General features: G+C 47.9%; 1 protein-coding gene across 1 annotated transcript; it reads left to right on the top strand.

The window, feature by feature from the left end:
* Positions 1 to 974: 974 nt before the first annotated feature.
* On the top strand, positions 975 to 15,144 carry LOC118892642 (adenylate kinase isoenzyme 1). The gene is given in 3 exon segments (XM_036847381.1): positions 975 to 1,149; positions 14,866 to 14,957; positions 14,959 to 15,144. Coding segments are annotated over 3 exon segments (453 nt in total).
* The last annotated feature ends 1,838 nt before the right edge of the window (positions 15,145 to 16,982 follow it).

The raw sequence follows: 16,982 nt of genomic DNA, 5'->3' as shown, positions 1-16,982 counted from the left end.
GGTATCTACAACCCAGGAGGAACAGGGCTGCCACAGGGAAACAACAGGTGGCTCTGAGGGCTCAGGGAAGAGGGAAGGTTTAAACTAGGAGTTGGCTAAGAAAAAGGGGAGGGAAGCAAGACACCAAAACTGCACCCTAAACTACAGCACTCCATAGATGTGTCTGTTACGGACATTCATCTATTCCTCATCCACTACGATGTGTCAGAAACCATGCCAACTACTAGAAATATAGGGGCGAGAAAGACAGATAGACACTGTTCTTATGGAGTACAGAGTCTGGCTGGGGAGACAAACAAGAACAAGTAAACAGGCAGGGTCATTACTGATCGTGGCCATTGCTGGAGGGAATGGGATTCTGAGACTGGGAATGATGGAGTGGGAGGCTCTTTGGGCAGAGCTTAGAGAAGATCTGATGGGTGAGCTGTGTCCTGAAGGGAACTAGGGTAGGGAATTCCAGGGGCGGGGAGCGGTGCGGGGGGTGGGGAACGACAGCAGGGGGGTGATGAGTTCAAGGGACAGAATGGAGGCCACTGGGCTGGAATGCAGTAAAAGAAGGGGAGGGTGGTATGGGGTGAGACGGGAGGGATGGACAAGTCCCTGCCCCTCTCTGAGCCTCAGTTTCCTCAACTGTAAAATGGGATGATGGGGCCGTTGTGACGTTTCAAGGACATGCTGCGTGCAAAGGGCCTGGCCTGCTTGGGTTCACATCCTCATCCACACAACCCGCAGCAGCACTAACGTGTGCCGTGCCTGGATATACCACTGGGCGTGGACCCGCACCCCCAGATGCCACCCTAGGGCAGAAGTAGTTCTGCCAGCAGACCTGTGTCCGGTGTCACCAAGTACACGCACTAAGCTGTGGACACAGTCACCCTGGTGCCCGCTCGCTGGCCCCTATAGGCACCAACCCCTCTCCCTCCTTCTTGCCTGGGCACTGCAGACATCCTCAAGTCCCCCCGATCATCTTCGTGATGGGCGGCCCAGGCTGCGGCAAAGAGACACAGTGCAAGAACATGGCGACCAAGTACGGCTTCTGCCACGTGGGGCTGGGCCAGCTGCTGTGGCAGGAGGCCCAACAAGGCACCCGGCGGGGCCAGAAGATCCATGACATCATGCTGCAGGGGCTCCTGGTGCCCACAGTGAGAGGTCCCAGGCGCAGGGGCAGAGGGATGAAGAGTATACATCGGGAGGAGCTTCCCGGGAAGGCCCTGTGGGAGCCAAGGGGCCTCAAAGTCTGGGGCCACTGGCTGCTGCTTTGCTGCCCTGAGCCTCTGTGTCCTCAACTGTAAAATGGGAGAGCAGCTGGACCCCCGGCAGAAGGCTGGGGTGCGGGTCAGGTGACGTCATTCCTATAAAGCGCTTGGCAGAGTTCCTGGCCCTTAAGAAATGCTCAGTAAACTTAGCTAGTATTTATTCCCTTTGTGACCCCAGGCCTGTATGTCAGTGGCCCCTTCTGCCCCCGATTCCTCACTGTAAGACGGAAGTCACCCCAGTTCCTCCGGATAGTGATAAGCAAATGAGCCCAGCAAGCCTGGCGCGTGGCAGACACCCGCCCAGAGGACCGTGGCCGAGCCCCGTTCTCAGAAGTGCTTCCAGGGCTTCCCTGGTGGCGCAGTGGTTAAGAATCCGCCTGCCAATGCAGGGGACACGGGTTCGAGCCCTGGTCCGGGAAGATCCCACATGCTGCAGAGCAGCTAAGCCCGTGCGCCACAACTACTGAGCCTGTGCTCAAGGGCCCGCGAGCCGCAACTACTGAAGCCCGTTCACCTAGGGCCTGTGCTCTGCAACAAGAGAAGCCACCGCAATGAGAAGCCCACGCACCGCAATGAAGACCCAGCACAGCCAAAAATAAATAAATAAATAAATAAAATTTAAAAAAAAAAAGTGCTTCCAGAGACCCCAGCAGTGGGTGTTCCCCCGAATACACCAGAACTTGCGAAGGTGACCTCGCAGGTGAGGGGCCCCTGGGCACCGAATGCAGCCTCCCCTTCCCTCCCCAGGGTGTCATCCTTGATATGATCAGCGACCACATGCTGTCCTGCCCGGACAGCCAGGGCTTCCTCATTGACGGCTTCCCCCGGGAGCTGAGGCAAGCCAAGGAGTTTGAGCACATTGTGACTGACCCCAACGCCTGCGAGGGTGCGAAGCTGGGTCCCCTCCCCACCTTGGATGGAGATCTGAAGGGGCAAGACCCCAGGGGAGAGGAGTTGTTGACAGGGAAATGGAGTTTTGCGTTATCTAGGGGACAGTGAGGAGATTGTTGGAAGCATCTAGAACCCGGGTGAAGGGCTGGTGAGCTCTCCGAGGGTGGGGACAAAGTCATTTTGTTTGGTTTGGGTTTGGTTTTTTTGGCTGCACCGCGCAGCATGCGGGATCTTAGTTCCCCAACCAGGGATCGAACCTGTGCCCCCTGCAGTGGAAGGGCAGAGTCCTAACCACTGGACGGCCAGGGAAGTCGTGGACAAAGTCATTTTAACATCTGCCCGCACAGTCCCTGGCACCCGGTAAACAAACTATTTGCCCACTGAGTGGCAGGTGGATTTAGCATCACTTCTGGGCTGTAAAGATGAAACGTAACTCTCCGCTCATCTATTTATTTAACCTCCTGTGCCCGAAATAGTTCTTGAGGACAAGCTAAGTCCTCTGGACTTCACCAGACACATGGGATCCCTGGTCTTAGGATGCAGCAGACAGGGACCAGCAACACGTTCCGTGCAAAACAAAACACATTTCTGGTAGCGGTAAGTGCAGCGAAGAACAGAACACAGAATGGCATCTGGAGAGGTGCGAGTGGGCTACTGCAGTTTGGGGGGTCCAGAGGGGGACCCCTGTGCAGAGCTCAGCGGTGAAGGAGGAGCCAGCCAGACACGCAATGCCGACATCATGAAAAGTCATCCATCCGGACACCTGAGTAGGAAGAGAGAAACTGCGGCAGGCTGGGGGCCTCCGGGCTTTCCTGGGACTTGCTGGACGCCAGTAGAAACACATTCAGGCACGGGGAGGGAATCAGACAAAGGTCGTGGCGTAAGGGGGTGCCGACAGGGGCTGGGAGGGGCCCTCGGTGGGGCCCCGCCCTCTGTGCGCACCTCCACTAAAGCAATTCTGTCTGGCTCCCTGGGATGAAGGTAAAGGGCAAATACTGGGCTCCCTCTCCTGGTCTGGGAGCCCGGAGGGCAAAGGCCAGGATAATGAATGGCTCAGTGCCAGGCCAGCGCCTGGCCTAAAGTAGGCACCCGGTCACCCATGCCAGCTGGATGGGCTCCACAAGTGGCCGCAAAGCATCAGGGCAGAGGCTACAAACTTCCGGCCCTCGGGCCCCATGGGATCCACCGATATGTTCAGTTTGGACTCTTCAGCGTTTGACACTTCTTTTGTTTTAAATTAGTGGCCAAGCTTCAAAAATCCAGAGATGCCACATCAAAACTCCCAGCTTCTGTTGAAAAACATCTGACTTGGCAACACAGGGGCCTGCACATCCCCATGGCAACAGCAGTGTGAACTCCTCCAGAGCTTTTTACCAGCCCAGAGCTGATCTCGACCCTCTGCACAGATGAACCCTGATCTTCTGGAACGTTCCAGGCGCCCGCACAGTCAGCACCCTGCTTTTTTTCACTGAGGGATCGGGGAGCTTGCCCGGGTCACACCATTTAGGTGGCCAAGGCAGGACAGAGGCCACGATTTTCACCACGTGGATGGGATGTGCCCTCTGTGCCCCCCGCCATCCCCCCTACACCCACCCGCTCCCTCTCCTTCACAGAGGCCCATTTAGGACCCTGCTTGCATGGTAGCTTCACACTAAGAGGAACAGGAGACATGCTTTTCTTTGGTACCTGTGTGGCTCTCAGAAGTGAGAAAATGAAGATAAATGGGGCTCTGGCCTAAAAGAGTGTTTTTTGGGTTTTTTTGGCCACTTTGTGCAGCTTATGGGATCTTAGTTCCCCAACCAGGGATCGAACCTGGACCCCCAGCAGTGAAAGCGCAGTCTTAACCACTGGACCGCCAGGGAAGTCCCACATGATCATGGTTTGGCCACACTTACTTTATCGGTGCCAAAATGTCTTGTCAAGATTGCCGATTATGTGTTCTGAAGCCCATCCCGAATCCCATTATGAGCGTTTCCTCACCCAACAGCATCTCAGGTGATTAATGTGAATCCCTTGAGACTATCTGATGCCCCATCCACATCTGCATTTCCCCCACAGCTGAAAAATGTCTCTTTGATTCCCAGCTGGTCAGATTTATGAGTAAAACGAGGTCCTCACCAGGCGTCTCCTAATCCAAGGTGGACAGTCCTCCCTCCCTGCTTCCCTCCTGCCCTTGACTTGTTGAAGACTCTGGGTCATTTGTCTTGTACAAAATCTCATCCTTGGGATTGTTCCATGTGCATTATTTGTCTCCTTCCATTCCTCATTGGCTCTGTACACTGAAAGTTAACTACAGGAGTTCTTACAATAGATTCAGGTTCCATCTGTTTTGTGCTTTTTTTAAAAAAATTTTATTTATTTTTTATACAGCAGGTTCTTATTAGTTATCTATTTTATACATATTAGTGTATATATGTCAATCCCATGTGCTTTTCTTTTTAATCCATGAATATTCTAGTATATATTTCCTAAAAGATAAAGACTTTTGTAAAATTGTATCATGCTTCTGTTATTACACCTTAATATCCTTTGTGTCATCAAATAACCAATCATTATGCAAATTCCCGTGAACACCTCAAAATCTTTTTCTTTTCACATCTTGTTTTATTCGGGATTTAAGTAAGGTTGGCCCACTGCGATTGGTCGCCTTGTCTCTGTCCTTTTCATCTACAGGTAGACCTCAGTTTGATGCACTTTGCGTTATTACATTTTTCACAGATAGAAGGTCTGTGGTAACCCTGCGTTGGGCAAGTCTATCGGCACCATTTTCACAACAACTTTTGCTCACCTCGTATCTCTGTGTCACGTTTTGGTAATTCTCACAATATTTCAAACTTTTTCATTATGATTATATTTGTTATGATGAGCTGTGGTCAGTGATCTTTGATATTACTATTGTAATTGCTTTGGGGAGCCGTGAACTGCACCCATATAAGACGGCAAACTTAATCAATGAACGTTGTGTGTGTTCTGACTCCTCCACCGACCGGCCGTCCCCCCATCTCTCTCCCTCTCCTCTGGCCTCCCTATTCCCTGAGACACAACAGTATTGAAATCAGATCGGTTAGTAACCTTACAATGGCCTCCAAGTGTTCAAGTGAAGGGAAGAGTTGTATGTCCTTTACTTTAAATCAAAAGCTAGAAATGATGAAGCGTAGTGAGGAAGGCATGTCAAAGGCTGAGATAAGCTGAAAGCTGGGCCTCTCGTGCCAGTTAGCCAAGTTGTGAATGCAAAGGACAAGTCCTTGAAGGAGATTAAGAATGCTACTCCAGTGAATACGTGAATGATACGAAGGTGAAACAGCCTCATTGCTAATATGGAGGAAGTCTTCGTGGTCTGGATAGAAGATCAAACCAGCCAGAACATTCCGTTAAGTCAAAGCCTCATCCAGCGCAAGGCCCTAACTCTCTTCAGTTCTGTGAAAGCTGAGAGAGGTGAGGAAGCTGCAGAAGAAAAGCGTGAGGCCAGCCGAGGTGGGTTCATGAGGATGAAGGAAAGAAGCCATCTCTATAACAGGAAGGTACAAGGCGAAGCAGCAAGTGCTGGTGTAGAAGCTGCATCAAGTTCTCCAGAAGATCTAGTTAAGATCATTCAGGAAGGTGGCTACACTAAACAGATTGTCAATGTAGATGAAACAGCCTTCTATTTTTTTTTTTTTTTTTTGCCATGCTGCGTGGCATGCGGAATCTTAGTTCCCTGACCGGGGATGGAACCCGTGCCCACTGCAGTGGAAGCACGGAGTCCTAACCACTGTACTGCCAGGGAATTCCCATCAGCCTTCTATGACTGGAAGAAGATGACATCTAGGACTTTCATAGCTAGAGAGGAGAAGTCAATGCCTGGCTTCCAAGCTTCAAAGGTTAGGCTGGCTCTCTTGTTAGGGGCTAATGCAGCTGGTGACTTTCAGTTGAAGCCAATGCTCATTTACCATTCCCCAAATCCTAGGGCCCTTCGGAATTATGCTCAATCTACTCTACCTGTGCTCTGTAAATGGAACAACAAAGCCAGATGACAGCACATCTGTTGACAACACGGTTTACTGAGTATTTTAAGCCCACTGTTGAGACCTACTGCTCGGAAAAAAAGGTTCCTTTCAAAATATTACTGCTCATTGACAATACACCTCGTCACCCAAGAGCTCTGATGGCGATGGACAAGGAGATTCCTGTTGTTTCCATGCCTGCTAACACAACATCCATTTTGCAGCCCATGGATCAAGGCATCATTTCAACTTTCAAGTCTCATTCTTTAAGAAATACATTTTGTAAGGCTATAGCTGCCATAGATAGTGATTCCTCTGATGGATCTGGGCAAAGTCAATTGGAAACCTTCTGGAAAGGATTCACCATTCTAGATGCCATTAAGAACATTCATGAGGACTTCCCTGGTGGTCCAGTGGTTAAGACTCTGCACTTCCACTGCAGGGGGCATGGGTTCGATCCCCGGTTGGGGAAGTTCCACATACCTCAAGACACAGCCAAAAAAAAAAAAAAAAAAGAAAAGAAAATTCATGATTTGTGGGATGAGGTCAAATATCAACACTAACAGGAATTTGGGAGAAGTTGATTCCAACCCTCATGGATGACTTTGAGGGGTTCAAAACTTCAGTGGAGGAAGTCACTGCAGATGCTGTGGAAATAGCAAGAGAACTAGAATTGGAAGTGGACCCTGAAGATGGGACAACTGCTGAAATCTCAGGATAAAACTTTTACAGATGGGGAGTTGCTTCTCATGGATGAGCAAAGAGAGTGGTTTCTGGAGATGGAAGCTACCTCTGGTGTAGACACTGTGATGACTGTTGAAATGACAACAAAGGATTTAGGATATGACAGAAACTTAGTTGATAAAGCAGCGGCAGGGTTTGAGAGGACTGACTTCAGTTTTGAAAGAAGTTCTGCTGCGGGTAAAATGCTGTCAAATAGCACAGCACGCTACAGAGAAATCGTTCATAAAAGGAAGAGTCAATTGATGCAGCAAAGTTCACTGTTGTCTTATTTTAAGAAATCGCGGCAGCCACCCCAGCCTTCAGCAACCGTCACCCTGATCAGTCAGCAGCCATAGAGGCCAGACCCTCCACCAGCAAAAAGATTACGGCTCGCTGAAGGCGCAGATGATGATTAGCATTTTTTAGCAAGAATGTATTTTTAAATGAAGGTACGTACATGTTTAAAAGACATAATGCTATGGCACACCTAACAGACTACAGCGTAGCGTAAACGTGCTTTATACTCCTTCCATCTCTCTTTTTATTTTTTGAAACTTATTTTCAAAAATATTTATTTAGGGCTTCCCTGGTGGCGCAGTGGTTGAGAATGTGCCTGCCAATGCAGGGGACACGGGTTCGAGCCCTGGTCTGGGAAGATCCCACATGCTGCGGAGTAACTAGGCCCGTGAGCCACAACTACTGAGCCTGCGCGTCTGGAGCTTGTGCTCCGCAACAAGAGAGGCCGTGATAGTGAGAGGCCCGCGCACTGCGATGAAGAGTGGCCCCCGCTTGCTGCAACTAGAGAAAGCCCTCGCGCAGAAACCAAGACCCAACACAGCCATAAATAAATAAATAAATAAATAAATAAATTTTAAAAAAAAATTTATTAATAGACTACAGTGTAAACGTGCTTTATGCTCCTTCCATCTCTGTCTCTTTTCATTTATTTTTAAAACCTATTTTCAAAAATAAATTTTATTTGTTTGTTTGTTTGTTTGGCTGTGCCAGGTCTTAGCTGCAGCATGCGGGATCTTTTTCTTTAGTTGCGGCATGCGTGCAGGATCTAGTTCCCTGACCAGGGATGGAACCCGGGTCCCCTGCAATGGGAGTGTGGAGTCTTAACCGCTGGACCACCAGGGAAGTCCCCTGTCTGTTTTTATTTATTGAAGAAACCTAGTCTTTGGTTCTCTTTATTTCGCACAGCAAGGATTTTGCTGATTGCAGAGTGTTTTGTTTTTTGTTTTTTTATCATGCTGCCCTCTCCTCTATGTGTCCTGTGAATTGGTAGTGTGTCTAGAGTCTGGCTCGGGACTTAGATTCCATTTTCTCAAGTGCACTTCATAGGTGGTGATGGGAACTCCTATCGGATAGCACACAATGTTTAGTTGTCTCTTTGCCATAGTTGTTGTTGTTGTTTTTTTCCCATGTGTTTCAATGTGTTATTTAAGAGGACCCAGGTCTTTGAATGTTCACCAGGGCCCAGGCAGTGAACTTGGGAAAGTGGGGAAAACAGAATTCGTGTTGTGCTTGTTCTTTTTCTGTCCAATTTGGTGTGAATTTGGTGTAGAGCACTGTGGTTCAATACCTTTTCCGCACTGCGTCATTCAGGAGGCTCCTTCATGCCCGGCTGCCCTGCTCTTAGTAAGTGATCTGTTATGGGCTGAACTGTGTCCCCCCCCAAATCCATATGTTGAGGCCCTAACTCCCAGGACCTCAGAATGTGACTGGATTTGGAGATGGGTCTTTAAAGAGGTGATTACATTAAAAGGTCCTCAAGATCAGTCCTAACCCAATACGACTGGTGTCCTTATAAGAAGAGGAGATTCGGACACAGACAAAGGAGTGACTGTGTGAGGACACAGGGAGAAAACGGCCATCTACAAGACAAGGAGAGGCCGCCGGAGGAATCCACCCTGCCAGCACCTCCATCTCAGATGTCCAGCCTCCAAGACTGTGAGGACATGGAATTTCTGTGGTTGGAGTCACCTGGTCTCTGGTATTTGGTGTGGCAGCCCTCGCAAACTGATACAGGGTCAGCTAGGGGCTGCGGTAAAATGCCCCGTCGGCCTCTTATCTTACAGTTTCATTCGTTGTTGTCATCAATTACTTCATATTCTGAGTATTCTGAATCAATTCCAAAGCTGTACGTTTCTCTTTTAGTCATTTTCCCCCCCACATCAATTAGCTGGAATTCTTCCCTAAAGAAGAAATGTCCTTCCTCAACCAGGGCTGTTTGGTTATCCTGAAATATAGTTCCTACCAGACAGGTGGGATACATGCTTATCTTCTCCCCTACCAGGGCCCATTTTCAGACTGAGGTTGGGTGTACTACTCGCCTCCGATGGTGACCGTGAGGTTCGTTATTTGGTCTTCCTTCGTTTTGTTCTCTCTCTCTCATCCTTACCAACTCAAGCATCTTTGTGTATTTAAAGTGCTTCAATTAGTCTTTTTAAAAAAAATTTTATTGAAGTATAGCTGATTTACAATGTTGTGTTAGTTTCAGGTGTACAGCAAAGTGATTCAGTTATACCCATACATATATTCATTTTTTTTTCAGATTTTTTTCTCATATAGGTTGTTACAGAATATTGAGTAGAGCTCCCTGTGCTACACAGTAGGTCCTTGTTGGTTATCCATCTTATATATAGTAGTGTGTGTATGTTCATCCCAAGCTCCTGATTTATCCCTCCCCGCCACGTTTCCCCTTTGGTAACCATAAGTTTGTTTTCGATATCTGTAAGTCTGTTTCTGTTTTGTAAGTAAGTTCATTTCTGTCATTTAAAAAAAATTAGATTCCACATATGAGTGGTATCATATGATATTTGTCTTTCTCTGTCTGACTTACTTCACTTAGTATGACAATCTCTAGGTCCATCCATGTTGCTGCAAATGGCATTATTTTGTTCTTTTTTATGGCTGAGTAATAGTCTATTGTATATATATGTACCACATTTTATTCCTCTGTTGATGGACACTTAGGTTGCTTCCATGTCTTGGTTGCTATGTAATAGTCCTGCTATGAACATTGGGGTGCATGTATCTTTTCAAATTATGGTTTTCTCCAGTTATACGCCCAGGAGTGGGATTGCTAGATCATATGGTAACTCTATTTTTAGTTTTTTAAGGAACCTCCATACTGTTTTCCATACCGGCTACACCAATTTACATTCCCACCAATGGTGTAGGAGGGTTCATTTTTCTCCATACCTTCTCTAGCATTTATTGTTTGTAGTCTTTTTGATGATGGCCATAATCAGTCTTCCTTTTTTGTAATTGATTTTATTTATTTATTTATTTATTTATGGCTGTGTTGGGTCTTCGTTGCTGCACCAGGGCTTTCTCTAGTTGCGGTGAGCGGGGGATACTCTTTGTTGCGGTACATGGGCTTCTCATTTCGGTGGCTTCTCTTGTTGTAGAGCACGGGCTCTAGGCACGTGGGCTTCAGTAGTTGTGGCACGCGGGCTCAACAGTTGTGGCTCACGGGCTCTAGAGCGCAGGCTCAGTAGTTGTGGTGCATGGGTTTAGTTGCTCCGCGGCATGTGGGATCTTCCCGGACCAGGGCTCAAACCCGTGTCCTCTGCATTGGCAGGCAGATTCTTAACCACTGTGCCACCTGGGAAGCCCCAGTCTTCTTTTTTGTTGTTGCTCAGGCTGTCCCATCTTTGGCCAAAAGCAGCCCTCTCACATTGCATAGCGTTCTCTGGACACAGCTCCATTTCACACTCATCCTCTTGCTTTCTTTCTGCACAAGACTTCACACCCGCCCCCCCTTCACATTTCCGGTCCAGCTCTGGAATTGGCCATTTCTCCATGAAGGCCCTTTTTCAGTGGTGTCCCATCTGGGTGCCAGGGGTACTCATTGCTACCGGCTGGTCATCGTTTCCAGGCCTTTCCAGTGGACAGAGCTAGGAAACACAGACATTTGAAAGGAAAAAGAAATCACAAGTTCTACTGTTATTTCCAGCTCACACTTAATGTCACAGTGTTTTACTTCTCTTTTCTCTTTTCCCTAAAAAATCTGGTTCCTAAAACCACTGACATTGTCATTTGCATTATTCCATTAGATGCAAAATAGTTTCCAAATAACATACCGATTTTAACTACTGAGAATAAAACTACCAAAGGAAGTTTAAGATTTGTTTGCAGCTCTGGTTTTCCTTTACAATAGGTCTCACTGTGGACATACCACAAAAACACTGGGTCCCCTGAGATAATTATTTTCTGTGTGTAGTTGCGGCGTGACATTGACATATGGGTTCATTCATTTCACCTTGGCTTTCGATGTTTAGGGATTTTTTTTAAATTAATTAATTTATTTTGGCTATGTTGGGTCTTCGTTGCTGCACGTGGCCTTTCTCTAGTAGTGGCGAGCAGGGGGCTACTCTTCGTTGCGGTGCATGTGCTTCTCATTGCGGTGGCTTCTCTTGTTGCAGAGCACGGGCTCTATGTGCGCGGGCTTCAGGAGTTGTAGCACGCAGGCTCAGTAGTTGTGGCACACAGGCTTAGTTGCTCTGCGACATGTGGGATCTTCCTGGAGCAGGGATCGAACCCATGTACCCTGCATTGGCAGGTGAATTCTTAAACAATGCGCCACCAGGGAAGTCCCAGGGATTGCTTTTTTAAATTAAAAATTTGAATTTGCACCACATGTAATGATTCCAAAGTCAAAGTCACATAAAAAGGTAGATCCACCCCCACCCCAAACTGTGCCCTCCTTTCCCTGTAGGCAACCATTTTCATTAATTTTTGGATTGTCCTTCTTTTTGCAAATATAATCCGTGTGTGCGCTTGTGTGTGTCCCTCTGCACACAGAAAGTAGCATTCCACATGTAGCAGGCTTCCTTTTTTTAACATTCAGATATACCCTGAAGATGTCATATCAGTGTCAAGAAGTCCTCCTCTTCCTTGCCCCATTTTACAACCAGAATTCCGCTGTGTGGCAGCACCACTGTTTATTCCTCTGACAGCCCACAGACAGCAGGCCGCTCGCGATCTTTTCCCACTACCAACGATGCCCCACTCAATCACCTTCGTGTGGCGTTTCGTATTTTTGCTAGCGTCTTTAGGATGGGTTCTCAGGAGTGGAATTGCGGGGTTAAAGAGAAATGTGTCGATGATTTTGATTGATGGCACCACTCTCCTTTTTGTTCCGCATTGCCACCAGCCATTTGTCAACCTGCTTAGGTGTGAAAGGGTATTTTGGTGGTTTTAAATGGGCATTTCTCTTATGGTGAATGAGGCTGGGCATCTTTTCCAAAGTTCTAGGGCCATTTTCACTTCTTCTTCAGTGCACTCTTTACATCTTTTGCTCACTTTCTTTTCCCTCCCAGTGGATTGTTGGTCTTTTTCTTCTTGATTTTTAGGAACTCTTTGTATGTTAGCTGTTTGTGATATGGTTTGCAAATTTTCCCCCCAGTCCAGTTTGTCAATTATTTTTTGACTTTTGATTTATTGCACTTTTTTTTTTTTTTTTTTTGCCACGTGGCACAGCTTGTGAGATCTTAGTTCTCTGACCAGGGATTTAACCCAGGGCTATGGCAGTGAAAGCTCTGAGTCCTAACCACTGGACTGCCAGGGAACTCTCTATTGTGCCTCTTTGACATGCAGAAGTTATTTTAAAAACTTTCATCAAACTCATCAATATTTTCTGTTATTTCTCCTGAATTTTGAGATGTTGTTTTTCCTCAATCCCAGGTTATAAGGTAATTAATTCATCCATGGTTTCTTTAGTACTTGTATAGTTTTATTTCTTACATTTATGTCTCTGATCCATTTGGAACATATCCTAGTTGGGGAAATTTGGTAAGGATTCCAAATGGTGAATCCAGTTGTCCCCACACCATTTATTTAAAAGTCTGTCCTTTCTCCATTGACTTGAGGTGGCACCCCAGCCATATGCCAACTTTCCATATTCACCCGAGTCTATTTCTGGACTTGCTATTCTGTTCCAGGGGTCTGTCTGTCCACCTGTGCACTGGTTTAAGGATGGCGGCTTTACCATGTTTTGATATCTGGTAGGTTGGATGCCCCCTTCCCCACCTCCACGGCCCATTGCTTTTCTTTGCCTTGTTTTTCCTGGATAGTCCTGCTTATTTTTGTAGACGAATGTTAGAATCAACCCATCTCCACTTAAAAAATATCATCACATTTGGATCACATTAAGATTATAAACTCATTTAGAAACAGCCTGACTGCTTTGTAACGTTGAGTCTTCCTACCCAAGAACATGTATCTCTTCCTTTTGTTCCAGTCTCCTTTCGAGTCACTTAGGAATATTTTACCTAAGTTTTCCTTAAAGATCTTCCTTTAAAGACAGTGCACAGTTTTGGGAAAAGTTTTGCCTGACTGTTTTATATATATATATTTTTGTTGTTGCTTGTAATGTTGTTGTAAACGGGGCCTTCTTTCTTATTTCTAACTGGTGATTTTCATATACGTGTAAGCTTCTGTATGTTAATACTACATCCGGTTACTTTATCAAATTCTCTCAAGTCTGTACTAGTTTGTTGATTTTCATGAGTTTTCCAGAAATAGAATCACACCATCTGCAAACAGACATGATTTTATCTCCTCCTTTCCAATTTGGGTTTCTCCCATTGTTTTCTTTTATCTCATTGCTTTAGCTAATCCTCTCATATCTTACTAAGTTGTAACGTCCAGTGGGCAATTTTTTAAAAATTAATTAATTAATTAATTTTTGGCTGCATTGGGTCTTCATTGCTGCGTGCAGGCTTTCTCTAGTTGCGGCGAGCAGGGGCTACTCTTCATTGTGGTGCACGGACTTCTTTTTGCGGTGGCTTCTCTTGTTGCGAAGCAGGGCTCTAGTTACGTGGGCTTCAGTAGTTGTGGCTCACGGGCTCTAGAGCACAGGCTCAGTAGTTGTGGTGCACGGGCTTAGGTGCTCTACAGCATGTGGGATCTTCCCAGACCAGGGCTCAAACCCATGTCCCCTGCATTGGCAGGTGGATTCTTAACCACTGTGCCACCAGGGAAATAAGAGTGGGCAATTTTATCTTATTCCCAACTTCAGCGGGAGAGCAAGTTTCCATTAAATAAGATGCTGGCTGAGAATATATTTACCAATTTCGAGTGTTTTTTTTTTTTTTAAATCAGGAATGCATAAACTTTGTCTTTTAAATTGTTCTTTCTGTGTTTCTGAGAATTCTCACATGACTTTTTCTTTACTTAAGATATTAACACAACTGTATCGAACCATCCTTGCTTTCCTGGAGTGAATCCCACTTGGTTGTGTTTTTGTTGTTGTTTTAAAGTGCTGACAGATTCTATTTTGCAAGGAAATTCTGGAGGAAGTAGGAGGAGGTGGGGCTCACGGTGGGCGGCGTCGGAGACCCAGGGAGGCCTCCCTGCAGTGGGAGGCAGTGCAGTGGTGAGCTGGCAACTCTTGTACTTTCCCCAGTGAAAATGTCTAGGCAAGAGGAAGGCAAGGAGAAACTGCTTAAATCCATCTTAAAAGGGGTATTTCAATCTAAATACCCATCGAGGAACCAGTTAAGTAAATCATAACACATCCACACAACAGCATACTATATAGTGATTAAAAAGGACTGGGAACTTCCTCGTGTGCCAATGTGCAACCATCTCCAGCTTACTAAGTGAATAAAATCAAGGGAAAATCAATGTCTTTACCATCTGTATGAAAAAGGAGGAAAAAGAACATCAGAACCAGATCTGCCTGGCACGTGCCTAAAATAGTTCTGGAAGGAGACGCAAGAAATAGAGAACTTGGTTGCCTCCAGGGAGGGTGAAACTGGGTGCCTGGGGACAGCAAGGAGACTCTTCGCCCTTTCCCAGTGGTGGTGTTTGGTTTATGAGCTCCACCAATGTCCTACCTGTCCAAAAAATAAACACATAAAACAAAACCTTGGAAACTCCAAAAGTAAAACGGACCCAGGGACCTGGTTATTCTTTACTGGGCCGCACCACCCTAGATTCCTGATCTCTGGGGCGGGGTTGCACAGGGGGCCAGTGCGCCCAGCCTCTTCCTCACCCAGCCCCCTTCACGTGTGCCTGGGTGGGCCGGGCCCCCAACCTCGTCATTGTGTTTGACGGCTCCGTGGAGGCAATGGTCCAGAGAGAGCTTGAGGCGCCGGGGCCAGGTGGAGTGCCGGGCCGATGACTGCAAGTGGGCCATCCGCCAGCGCCTGGAGGTGCGCTACACCCTGTGTCAGCCCACCCTGGCCTTCTACCAGCAGAAGAACCTGCTCCGAAGCCTAAGTACTCCCTGCTTACTGCTCACTCCCCTGGCCCCCCAGGGGAGCAAGTCCAGCTGAAACAGCACAGGGGTTATACTGCAGCCCTGGCTCCCAGAACTCTGGGCCTCAGTTTCCCCCGCATGTACACTGGGGAGTTCCATTTCTTCCATTAGGCAGAATGGGTGCAGGCTGTGGCCTCCCAGGTATGACACTGAAGGTCTGAACGGAATGACTGGCTCCAAAACTGCAAAATTAAATACATTTCAGAACGTATCTCCAAAAAAAAAAAAAACATGTTAAGATTAGGACAACTGGTCAACCACAGCTCAACTCAAAGCCAGCCATGTGTTCTCAAGGTAGAAAGCAGGGATATCTTAAAGTGACCCATGCAACTCCTGTACTTTCACTGCTGTGAAGACAGAGAACTTTGGTGTCATTCCTGTTCCCCTCCCGCAACCAAAGGTAAGGAGAGCAAGAGTGAGAGAAGCTAGCCTCAACCACCAAGGATGGGATGGGAAGGGGGTGAGCTAGCCTGGCACAACCCTGGCCCTATGGCCTGTTCCCAGGGACAGCGTCCCCGCACAGTTTGTGCCCAGCTGTCAGTAACGCGCAGCCTTGCAGGGCAGCCCTCCTGCCCCATTTCCGTCTCCCCTCGTCCACACGGCCCTGGGGCTGCACCTCTCGATTCTTTACCAGCAACTAAAAGGGGCCTGCGAACCTGTCACCCCCTCCGTCAGGGGGTGGAGGGCAGTGACCCTGCGATACTCAGAACTGAACCCCCCTTTGCTCCCCTTCTCTAGATCTTGGCAGAAGCAGCTCCAGAAAACATTTTTGCCAAGTGCTGCTCTGTCATCGAAAGTCTGCAGTGAGTCAGGACAGGGCCGGGGGCTCCGCTCTCCCCTTGCCCCAGAGCTCAGAGCGGGTGCACTGGCCTGAGGTGAGACGCCTGGTGAGGGGAGCCTGGGGTTCCAATCTAAGCTGACTCCCCACGTGACCCCAGATCGACAGCCTCCCCCTTTCCTGGGCCCGCTGCCCCACAAGTGGGCTGACTGGGGGCCACCAAGGGGCACTCCCACTGGGGCAGGTCCCTAATAAACCTGGAAGGTCATGGGGGCTGTGAACAGCCCCACCTAGAGGTGGCAGCTGTTGCCTGTAGGCCCAGACATCCAGATTCTGAGTGGGACTCCTGAGTTTTTCAGCGCTGGTACTTCAACCCTAAATCCCAGAGGAACACCCCAGGCAAACAGCATGCCTCCACACCATCACCCCTGGGCCCGACAGCTCAAGTGGCCTCTCAGACCACCGTCCCATCTCCTGCCCTCGTCCTTAGACTGCCACAAACCACTGGAATGGACGCCCTTCCTTTCAACAGGCCAGGTTTCCACCTCAGGGCTCGCTAGCAAAACAGGCCACAGCTAGGCATGCCATCAGGGCCATGCCGAGTCCCGCAAGGCACGGCCGGCCATGGGTTTGCTGTGGTGGCAGGCTGTATCCATGGGAACACCTGTCCCTGGGGACCCTCCTGGGGGCCTTGCTCCCCACGTTCCCAGAGGCAGGAACGCTGGGGGAGGACTGCACTGCTGGGGCTCTGCCTGCTTCTCCCTTCCTACAAGACCAGGCGGCCAGTCTTTGGGGGGCCCACACCCCACTCTCACGGGCCAAGCTCCTCTTCAGCTTGTTTCCTCTGCAAACACAACTGCGGCCAGCACGCCGTTTTAGACAAAAAGCACTTTATTTAACCAAAAAAGGGGTGGGGGGCAGAGTTAGGAAAGCACAATGCGCCTGCAGAAAACTATCTTTTCTTATAATTCCGGTTTAAAAAAAAAAAAAAAAAACCAACACAACACAAAGCTTGTAATTTCCAATCACCATTATCAGGCTTTTACAACATCTATAAAGAACAAACATCTGCTTCA

The sequence above is a fragment of the Balaenoptera musculus genome, chromosome 3 (genome assembly GCF_009873245.2).
Source record: "Balaenoptera musculus isolate JJ_BM4_2016_0621 chromosome 3, mBalMus1.pri.v3, whole genome shotgun sequence".
NCBI classification, from domain to species: domain Eukaryota; kingdom Metazoa; phylum Chordata; class Mammalia; order Artiodactyla; family Balaenopteridae; genus Balaenoptera; species Balaenoptera musculus.
The sequence above is the reverse complement of the archived record's forward strand: the minus strand, read 5'-3'. Positions and strand labels throughout refer to the sequence as shown.